The sequence below is a fragment of the Borostomias antarcticus genome (genome assembly GCF_949987555.1).
Source record: "Borostomias antarcticus genome assembly, contig: scaffold_1032, whole genome shotgun sequence".
Lineage (NCBI taxonomy): Eukaryota > Metazoa > Chordata > Actinopteri > Stomiiformes > Stomiidae > Borostomias > Borostomias antarcticus.
This window is the reverse complement of record NW_028176274.1, coordinates 560-12,393: the sequence shown is the minus strand read 5'-3', so window position 1 is coordinate 12,393 and position 11,834 is coordinate 560. Positions and strand designations below refer to the sequence as shown.

Genomic DNA, 11,834 nt, shown 5'->3' with positions numbered 1-11,834 from the left:
CAAATACAATGTATAACAAACACAGAATACTGTCTATACATTTCCGTTGAACATCTGTTTCCATTTTACTCAAGAAGACGCACATATAGCAGCTATCATATCCGATTCTGAGAGAGAGTGATAGAGACAGAGTGAATGAAAGAGATAGAGAGAATAAAAGAGAGAAAGAGAGGGAAAGAGGGAGGCGGCAAGCAACAGAGAGAGAGATAGAAAGACAGATGCTATGACAGAGAGGAGGCGACAGGTCTTTTAGCATCACCTCAGCACCTGTGGTCTGCGGGAAAAATCCAGTTACCAATTTGTTTAATATTAATTTCTAATGTGTCTATGACAACCTTAATGTCCAAATTAATAGAAAAAACACAAACAAGTATAGCATGCCATGGCAGGTTCTCTACAACTTTGAGCCTGTGGATCCCTGACTATAAGAGGGAGTGTTCTGATTGGTCCTTACTCAAAGCTGATCCGTGATACTGTACCTTATTGGAAGAGGCATACTGTTATGCATTGCTACTTTCGTTCAATTAGACATAATTAAACTCATGTATTGACCAACTGATTAATCATTATCCTGCAGATGGAATGATATTATGTTCTCCAGATATGTGCGGGAGATATTGGAGATATGTGAGGAGTGTATTATGAGATGATGAACTGGTCCTTGGGTAGGCTGGGCTCCGTGGGGCGGGTGCGGAGGACGGCCATTACTCACCACGCTCCGACGCAGGGGCCAGATCAATGAAGCTCCGGCACTTCTCACCTGAGAGAGAGAGAGAGAGAGGGAGGGAGGGAGAGAGAGGGAGAGAGAGTGGGGGAGAGAGAGAGGGAGGGAGAGAGAGAGGGAGAGAGAGAGAGAGAGAGAGGGAGAGAGAGAGAGAGAGAGGGAGAGAGAGAGGGAGAGAGAGAGAGGGAGAGAGAGAGGGAGAGAGAGAGGGAGGGAGAGAGAGAGGGAGGGAGAGAGAGAGAGAGAGAGGGAGGGAGAGAGTGAGTGGTGGAATGAACTTCCCACTGATGTCAGGACAGCAGAGTCGCTGCCCATCGTTCGTCGCAGGCTCAAAACTCATCTCTTCAAGAAGTAATACCACAATCCTCCCGCCTAAGCACTTATTGTATTGTATTATATTGCACTGTACTTTAGATTGCTATCCTTGCACTTTGCCTTCAGCACTAGATTATGCTCTTAGTCACTTGTTTTAGAGAGAAGATGCACTTGTGAGTTCTGGCAAGTAGTAGTACATTGGCTCTTCCTACGTTAAATGCAATTATTGTTAGTCGCTTTGGATAAAAGCATCTGCTAAATGACTAATGTAATGTAAAATTGACTTTATCCAATGTTCCTTTGTATCTACATTAAACAAAGGTATTCCACGGTTTTGACAATTTTCAAATTATTTCCGAAGATATTGAGCTTTTTTCCCCATGTTTTTTTTCGTCACCGAAAGGTAGCCATCTTTAATATCACTGCCCTGACTTTCTTTGCCTTCGTCACTTCCGTGGCTTCTGTCCCAACGTGCCCGCTCACTCCGGCGCCGATTACGCACGCTCAAATGTCCCGACGAAAATGATCCGACGTAGTCAACAGAAAATCACTGGCTCAGATGTTCAGTGTCTCTCAGCTCTCTGATCAGTACACCATCAACCTTGCCAGACGAATACTGGACGATCCTTCCCATCAATCAATCAATCAATCAAATCTTTATTTGTATAGCGCATTTCATACCCAGAGGCAACACAATGCGCTTTACAGAGAACAAGGGAGGTGGGCAGACATCCCACCCCTACATATTCCAGAGGGAAGCAAAAAAACAGTAATCACCCGGGGGCCAGATAAGTGAGCTGTAAAAGTTCTTCCCTGACCCCTCTCAACCAGACGATCGAGCAAGCTCCTGGAGTATGTTTGTCTACCCGCTAAGAACATTTATAGAGCAATAAATAACATTAAATTACATTTTCAGAGTAAGAGAGGCTAATAACATCATAGGAGAGACATGGCAAACACTGGTGTATGTCTGTGTGTGCGTGAATGTGCCTGGGCCCAGATAGAGGCAGGGGTCAAGGGTAGGATCGGGGTAGGAAAAGGATACGGACCCGGGTTAGGGTGAGGGGAAGGGGATCTGAGCCCAGGACTGGTGTATGTTTGTGTTCTCAGAGTTCCCCCTACTCCCCTCTGGACGCAGGTTTAGAACGCCCAAAACAAGGACAAAACAAGCCAGCACTTCTTTTGTGCCAAGAAGCATTTAATTGTTGACCAGCTGTTGATGCCTGTTGCAGTGATGATGATGTTGATGCGATGATGTTGGTGAGGATGGTGATGACGATGATGGTGGTTGGTGACATTGTGGTGTTGATGTGAGGGGCGTACATTTCAATGTTTTCTGTATGCTTGATGTGTGCTAAACAAATTCCCCTCTGGGGCAATAAAGGTTTCAATTCAATTCAACAGTGCGTGATACACCGCACCGACTTGAGCCACCGATACTTACGATGCTCACAGACGTTCACAACGGCCGATTGGTTCGGTGAGTCAGGGGCTTTAGACTGGAGACCATTCTGCTGCATCGGTTCAAATCCCCACCTGTTCAATTCTTAATGCATTTCTGTCATTTCTTTTCACTTGCCAGTCAAGTTAAGAAAATGTACTAAAAAGTAAGAATCCCCTGTCTTTTTTTTGCCTAGTGTTGAATAAATCAACGTTTACTTGGGACTTGGCTGCATGCCAAACTCTGCACAAATCTCCAGTGGGAATCCGCAGCTGATTTATGAGGAGCTGAAGAGTTCAAGGGTCAGTCTCCTCCTCTGACTCCTAAAGTGAGTTCTTGAGGATCGGTCTCCTCCTCTGACTCCTAAAGTGAATTTGACTTCCAGTTTATTGAGTTCCGATTATTTTCCCTCACCTCACCCCTCTACTGCCCCACCCTCTTCTGCCCCACCCTCTTCTGCCCCTGTGGCGAGCTCTGAGGACTAGATAAAAAACCTGCAACGGAGACTGATGAGTCACAGGACCGTGTCCGCAGCATCGATCATAACTCAGACCCCCCCCCCCCCCCCCCCCTCCTTGTCAAAAGCAGCATGTCGCCCAATCCATAACCTCGCCACCGCCTCATCACGCCCCGCGACGATGACTCGCTCTCCCTTAATCCCTCTCACTCACGCCTGCGATACGCATGCATGACAGAATGGGTGCACAGCTTCGGATGCAGACTGCAGCTTCAATAAACATTAGATTTTCCCTGAAAGGGTATAAAGGACAAATCAACAAGGGTCACAGCTATAGGCTGTTCTGATCTGAGGGGTAACATTAGTAAGCTAACAGGTTACTACGGTAGATGGTGTTTTTAAAATGTGCTTTAGCCATGGGATGTAGCAAACCATGTGTAGATAACCAATGCTAGCTAACTATAAACCTTAAAGGACAATGCTCGTTTTTGACAACCTGGACCTTATTTACGACATATTATAAGAAGTTTGACTCACAGAGATCACTTTTGTGTAGTTCGGAGGCCTGTAGAAGAAATTTAAAATCCAGCGCGAGCCAGTATATCCATGTAATGACGGTGATCGGGGCACCGAGAATGCAGTTTCTCAAAATCTATTTTCGGCCGCTAAACGGTTGTTTTCATCAATCAGATTGGATGAATCGACAGTTGAGATTCCTCAACGCGAGGCATTGTTGTGGTTTTCAAATACGGGGTCTTTAGCCTCTGTAATATGATCTTTACACGCCTTTCCCCACTTGCTCCAGCACGATCTGCGCTACAATCGGATTGTTGCTGACGAATGACGACGACAATATTCTCGGCACCAACAACGATCGTAGCGCAGAGAATGTGAGCCGGAGAATAGCCAGTCTGCGCGCTGGCCTGTGCGCATGCGTGCTGGAGCAAGTGGGGAAAGGCGTGTAAAGATCATATTACAGAGGCTAAAGACCCCGTATTTGAAAACCACAACAATGCCTCGCGTTGAGGAATCTCAACTGTCGATTAATCCAATCTGATTGATGAAAACAACCGTTTAGCGGCCGAAAATAGATTTTGAGAAACTGCATTCTCGGTGCCCCGATCACCGTCATTACATGGATATACTGGCTCGCGCTGGATTTTAAATTTCTTCTACAGGCCTCCGAACTACACAAAAGTGATCTCGGTGAGTCAAACTTCTTATAATATGTCGTAAATAAGGTCCAGGTTGTCAAAAACGAGCATTGCCCTTTAATATACTTGGAGCCATTTCTGCTCTAGGTTTATCCACCAGGCTAGCTACTGTAATTCCAAAATAACATTTATTTGTTTCAATGTGATATTTTGCTTAGCGAAAAAATTATGGGCCATGATAAGCAAGACTTCGTAAAACACTCCTCATATCGCCATTGAACTACAGCCTAGTATAACCTATGACCCTCGTGATTCTCTCTCCTCAGAAGCACACATGAGTTTCCTTCATTCCTTCATCAATATACCTTTTTGATGGAAGGCTTCTTGCTTGCGATTCCATAAAATTTGACAGTAGGCAAGCCTATTTCAAAGTTACAAAATTCAGCAGAAATCCAATATAATTATGTTTTCACAACAAAACATATTTTGCGCAAGTCATCCAGAACTGAAGAGACTCAGCATTGGTGATAATCAATTACATTAGTCTCATTACAGCGTTAAGATAGTTATGTATAGGGTTATAACTTTAACGAAGAGCATCACTTGAGCAGGTGCCAGCTGGTGTGTGTTTGTGTGTCTTTGTGCTCTCAAGATCTTCCCTGGCTGGAAGAGGCCCACAATGCCTCAGTGCTCATTTCCAAGACAGATTACCTTTTAAATGTCTCATTTTAAAACCGGAGATTAAAGAATTTGATATGAGAAAAAAGAAGATGATCCGCTCAGGTCCATATGGGTAAATGAGTTTCACTTTATTGGTTTCGGGTGGACCCGTGAAGACTGCACACTTTACACACTATTTCATGGAATTGCACTATTTGTATTACTATTGTAGCTATTGTTTTTATTACTTTTGTATTGTATTATACTTTTTTATTGTCATCGTCTTGTGTTATGCTGTTGCTATGAGGTTGAGGAGCCAGGACCCAAGGATTTTACTCCACTGTACCATGTAGAAAGGATGGATCAATAAAGGAATCTGTATCAGTAGAACCACATTAGGTGCTTCATTGTGTTTTGGCCATGGAAGGATGTGTATTTTTTTTTTTTAAAGCAAACATTCATTTACATCATGGACTATCAATTTTTAAAACAATAAAACTTAACAGTTTATATAATATCAAGCTACAAAATGACTTGACTAAAGTCAATTAGAAATTCAATATAAAGGTAATATATTAATCCTCAAATCATAAGCACAACCTGCAAACACCCTTTTGGCAAAATCTAAGTAGAAAAGCACGCACTTACAACTGGACATGCTAAATGCATACATTATGGGTGGGGGACGACATGGTCACTGTGCACTTGTTTATATCGGTTAGAAGAGAGAAAATAATAATAATAATAATAATAACTCCATCTCAGCTGGTGTCATCTGTCTCCTTCCAGGAAACTGACAAGTCTTTTTTTCTATTTTACAAAAAGTAGGGCAACCAATTAGGCAATGTGTTTGGGAGTGTGTGTATGTGTGTGTATATTTGTATACAAGTGTGTGTGTGTGTGTGTGTGAAAGACAGAGAGAGAGAGAGAGAGAGAGAGAGAGAGAGAGAGAGAGAGAGAGAGAGAGATGATAAATTGGAGATATGCCAAGCCAAAAGGTGATCGAAACATCTCATCAGAGATGAACCCTTTACTACTCCTTTAACCATGAAAACAGCCTCTCCTTGGCGAGATGCATTCTGGTCACAGTTCATAGTCGCGTGCGGACTGATTGCACCCGTGACTGTATGCAGTGTTCACCTCACGCGCTGCGCACAATAACAGCATCTCGCCCCACGTTTGAGAGACTTGAATTTCGCATTGTAGGCCTGGCTGCAACCATGTAGGCTACAAGTAATTATTTTGCAGGTCGGATTACATTATATTTCTGACATCATGTCCTGGGCCGGATGGAGGGGTGGGGCGGGCCGGAAATGGCCCGCGGGCCGGGAGTTTGAGAGCCCTGATTTAAGTGGATGTGGGACATGGTTTAAAGGACAATGCTCGTTTTTGACAACCTGGACCTTATTTACGACATATTATAAGACGTTTGACACACCGAGATCACTTTGGTGTAGTTCGGAGGCCTGTAGAAGAAATTTTAAATCCAGCGCGAGCCAGTATATCCATGTAATGGCGGTGGTGGGGGCAACGAGAATGCAGCTTCTAAAAATCTATTTTCTGCCGCGAAACGGTTGTTTTCATCAATCTGTCTTGATGAATCGCTAGTTGTGCTTACATGGAGAGCATAGGCCTGTTGTGGTATTTCACATGCCTCTGTAATATGATCTTTAGAAACTTCTTTAGACACGAAATAGCTTCCTCACTTGCTCCAGCACGCATGCGCACAGCGTGCTGGAGCAACGATTGCGCGCTGTGCGTATGCGTGCTGGAGCAAGTGAGGAAGCTATTTCGTTTCGAACGACGTTTCTAAAGATCATGGCATGTGAAAACCACAACAGTTATGCTCTATGTAAGCACAACTAGCGATTCATCCAGACAGATTGATGAAAACAACTGTTTCGCGGCAGGAAATAGATTTTTAGAAGCTGCATCTCAGTGCCCCGACCACCGCCATTACATGCGGTATACTGGCTCGCGCTGGATTTTAAATTTCTTCTACAGGCCTCCGAATTACACCAAAGTGATCTCGGTGAGTCAAACGTCTTATAATATGTCGTAAATAAGGTCCAGGTTGTCAAAAACGAGCATTGTCCTTTAAGTGGATGTGGGAATTGGTTTAAGCCATTCATGACCACGGTGTACACAGTGCAGAGCATGACTGGACTCCAGATGGAAAGATTTGGTTGGTAATAACTGCAATCTTGCTTTTATAGTGAAGATGACGATGCTCTCATCTATGGCAACATTTTTAAACACTGCATAGGAGACAGAACACACACACACGCACACACACACACGCACACACACACACACACACACAAATACTGCCAGTTCAGTAAAACTCTAAATACTCTACATCCGATTATCCCTGCATATAGATCATCATTAAATGTCTCTAAATCTCCTCATCCCCTTTTCTCTCTTTCTTTTAATTTATCTCTCTCTTTTTCTCTCTCCCTCTCTCTCTCTGAATGAATAGTTTATTGCCAGTGACTGAGTCACGGTGCATTCAATCAGTGATCTGAGATCATTAGGGGGTAAATTGCTTTTCCTAATGAATATGAATGATTTTGTGCACCAATTGCTACCATGCTTCCCTGCTCTGTAACTGCTGTGGGCTGGAGTTTGATGTAGTTGCTTATAGATTGATGAGGTGAGCTGTTGTTCATACAGTGCCCTTCATGGCCGCTCTGCAGACTGATATCCAAGCCCGTCTGAGTCTATGGCCCGTCTGAGTCTATGGCCCTGAGTCTATGGCCCTTCGTATCCTATGGCCCCTATGGCCCGTCTGAGTCTATGGCCCCTATGGCCCGTCTGAGTCTATGGCCCTTCTGAGTCTATGGCCCTTCTGATCCTATGGCCCTTCTGAGTCTATGGCCCGTCTGAGTCTATGGCCCCTATGGCCCGTCTGAGTCTATGGCCCTTCTGAGTCTATGGCCCCTATGGCCCTTCTGAGTCGATGGCCCTTCTGAGTCTATGGCCCTTCTGAGTCTATGGCCCAGTGTGCCCATGCCTGTACAACTCCTTCCTTGAAAAACACTAATTGCTACGCTAAAGGCTATTGCTATGTATGCACTAAATAAAATTAATTGACTCATTAAGTAGGCTACTTGAAACAACTCCCGTTCTTTATGGTCTACTGGAAGCCCCTAAATGCCATATATTAAACCCAGCAACACTTTCTTATGAGCTGTTATGATAAAAAATGTAATCTATAATCTTAGCAGATAAGATCAAGGTTGGTTGATAAGAGTTGCATGTTGAGCAATTTTAATAGTTACCATAATCAGGTAATTAATCATTAATCATTTAAAAGTGACATGGTATCCCCAACACCGAATGTTTAATAGCATGTTATGAAAAACTAAAATGTATTTTATGAGCAACAATGTGCAGCCCCCCCTCCCCCAGCAGTTCAGGGGCGATTCTAGACCTTTTTGACTGGGGGGCACAAGAGGGGCACAGAGATATGCCAGAGGGGCAATTCACTTGTTTATTTTCCTGCATGCGTGCATTTGAAGAAGTAACACACACATTCCCAAAGCACAAGTCATACCTACAAGCTATTGTTAAGAATTCAACTTTTTTTGTAAACTGCATATTTCCACCCACTACAGGAATCACAATAATTAAAACGGTTTTAATAAACTTGACTGGATAATGGACTTGACTCCTCAGCACACACATCACAGGAATGCTCCACATTTGTCATGTTTTGTGATTGAAATGTCAAAATTATGACCCCAAACAAATCATCATAATCAAGTGTCCACTGTCCATAATTTATTCTTTTAACATGGTACCACCATATTTATTTATTTATATCAAACGTGAGAATGCTGCCCAAAAGAAAAGTAATTTCCTCTCTCAGTTGTTCTATAAAGCCTGTTGACCTGTTGAGTTATTGACAGTGAAGCTATCCTGCCCTTAGAACCCATACGACGTTCTGCGCTCCTTGCCCTTCTAGAACCCATACGACGTTCTGCGCTCGCCCTTCTAGAACCCATACGTTCTCCGACCGTTCTCCGGTCTGGTTAGTGCCTGGACGTCAGTCATATTTGCAGATTAATGGATTTATGTGCTCCATAAATTTAACGTCAATGTCCACAACATTGCTTTTGACTGCACTTTTATGTGAACTGGCTATGTGCTTAATATGCATGGCTATTCGCAGGATAGGAAACTTTTTCACGCACGGTCAGAATACAGTAGATGGCCACATCATATTCCATATCAATATGAATAGTCTAAAAAACTTCTAATGTTAGGTAAGCTGCTACATACAAGTTAGCTGTAGTATATTTTTATACTGTATTATACTGTATTACATCAATACATTTGTATTACTCTCATGTACTAAGAATAATGAATAAACTTCACTTTAGGTAGAACTCTGTTAACTTAAGTAGTTTAACATCTAGATGACAACATATGTCCTGTCCTAGAGTCAACATTCCTTTGTCCCTGAGTCAATAAAGATAACACCTCGGAAGTCTACAGTTGAAACGTGATCTTAGGAGGACACAGGAAGAACCCAGAATGCCCCATGTCCGAAGGGGGGCAGAGCTCAGTGACCTGTTGACCAATTACAAGACTAGTTGATCAGATCTGTGTTAATGAACATCCCTTGTATGCAAAGTTGTTTGTCATGTGATACTTGGCCTGAAGCCAAGATATAAGCTCGCCACCTCGTAAAAGAACCTTAGTATTGCCTTAGTTTTGGCCCTGTTAGGCATGCTCAATAAATTGTTGATTTGACCGCATTTTTCTCCTGAAGTACTTTTTGACCCAAAAGTTAAGAACTGAAATATACCACACATTGCTTTTGACTGCACTTTTATGTGAACTGGCTATGTGCTTAATATGCACAGGCTATTCGCATGATAGGGAACTTTTTCACGCACGGTCTGAATACAGTAGATGGCCACATTATATTCCATATCAATATGAATAGTCTAAAAAACTTCTAATGTTAGGTAAGCTGCTACATACAAGGTAGCCTATCTGGAACAAACTTCCAGAAAACTGCAGGTCTGCTGCAACTCTTGGTTCTTTTAAAACAAGCCTGAAGACTTTTCTTTTTGCCACTGCTTTCTAAGAGGAGCTATGTTTATCAGTATACTGCACTGTAACTTTTATTCCTGTATTCTATTTGTCCTGCTTTTTGTTTAAATGTCTATAATGACTTGCTTTTTGTTTTAATGCTTTTAATTTGTCCTGCCTTTTGTTTTAAATGTCTATAATGTCTAGCTTTTTGTTTTAATGCTTATCAGTATACTGCACTGTAACTTTTATTCCTGTATTCTATTTGTCCTGCTTTTTGTTTAAATGTCTATAATGACTTGCTTTTTGTTTTAATGCTTTTAATTTGTCCTGCATTTTGTTTTAAATGTCTATAATGTCTTGCTTTTTGTTTTAATGCTTATCAGTATACTGCACTGTAACTTTTATTCCTGTATTCTATTTGTCCTGCTTTTTGTTTAAATGTCTATAATGACTTGCTTTTTGTTTTAATGCTTTTAATTTGTCCTGCCTTTTGTTTTAAATGTCTATAATGTCTTGCTTTTTGTTTTAATGCTTATCAGTATACTGCACTGTAACTTTTATTCCTGTATTCTATTTGTCCTGCTTTTTGTTTAAATGTCTATAATGACTTGCTTTTTTGTTTTAATGCTTTTAATTTGTCCTGCCTTTTGTTTTAAATGTCTATAATGTCTTGCTTTTTCTTTTAATGCTTATCAGTATACTGCACTGTAACTTTTATTCCTGTATTCTATTTGTCCTGCTTTTTGTTTAAATGTCTATAATGACTTGCTTTTTGTTTTAATGCTTTTAATTTGTCCTGCCTTTTGTTTTCAATGTCTATAATGTCTTGCTTTTTGTTTTAATGCTTATCAGTATACTGCACTGTAACTTTTATTCCTGTATTCTATTTGTCCTGCTTTTTTGTTTAAATGTCTATAATGACTTGCTTTTTGTTTTAATGCTTTTAATTTGTCCTGCCTTTTGTTTTAAATGTCTATAATGTCTTGCTTTTTGTTTTAATGCTTATCAGTATACTGCACTGTAACTTGTATTCCTGTATTCTATTTGTCCTGCTTTTTGTTTAAATGTCTATAATGACTTGCTTTTTGTTTTAATGCTTTTAATTTGTCCTGCCTTTTGTTTTAAATGTCTATAATGTCTTGCTTTTTGTTTTAATGCTTTTAATGTCTCATGTAAAGCACCTTGAATTGCCCTGTGGCTGAAATGTGCTATATAAATAAACTTGCCTTGCCAGCCTAGCTATTCCATATCAATATGACTAGTCTAAAAAAACTTCTAATGTTAGGTATGTACATACAAGGTAGCCTACGCACAATAGTGATCTGAATGTGAGAGACTCACCTGCTTCATGGATGTTCTCCTCGCAGGAGTACCAGATCCCGGTGTGGAAGCGGCGGAACAGAAAGCGGTCGTCCCCGGTCTCCCAGCTGTAATGCACTTTGTTGGTCTCGTTCACGCCGTAATCGATGCAGTTGTCCCGCCGATGCTTGCTGCAGTTGGGCTTGGGGACGCGCTGGGTCCCCTCGCACCAGTACGTGGTGATGAACGCGGTGGTGGAGAAGAACAGAGCGACCAGGTTGAGACCCACGGAGAGCAACGCGCGGCATTTCCGCGTCGTCTTCATCGTTGCGATTGCCGCGTTGCGCGCAGCGAAAAGTTAATGGAAGATATAGACTACGGCTGAGGGGTTTTGGGATAGCCTAAAAGCGAATGAAACATGAGAGAGAATGCGGTGTTTCCTTGTGGTCCCCCTGTCTTCACCGACGAGCAGATTCAGAGATGCGAGTAGCGGAATCTCCGTAGGTGAGACTGAAGCGCCGCTGCCGTTACCGCGTCCTATCCGCGTCACACGCGCGGAATGACGGCGCTCCAGCAGCAGCGACAGGGCTCGAGCTCACTCACTCACTCACTCACTCACTCACTCACTCACTCACTCACTCACTCACTCACTCACTCACTCACTCACTCACTCACTCACACACTCACTCACTCACTCACTCACTCACCCACTGCGCGTGTGAAATAGCAGACCCA

The 11,834-nt window shown here is 42.3% G+C and overlaps 1 protein-coding gene across 1 annotated transcript; it reads right to left on the bottom strand.

Annotated features, from left to right (window-relative positions):
• Nucleotides 1-712: 712 nt before the first annotated feature.
• On the bottom strand, nucleotides 713-11,424 carry LOC311328671 (germ cell-specific gene 1-like protein; the record flags this gene model as incomplete). Its single annotated transcript, XM_084462614.1, has 2 exons — nucleotides 713-760; nucleotides 11,142-11,424. Coding segments are annotated over 2 exons (331 nt in total), but the record flags the coding sequence as incomplete, so codon positions are not given.
• Between the last annotated feature and the right edge of the window lie 410 nt (nucleotides 11,425-11,834).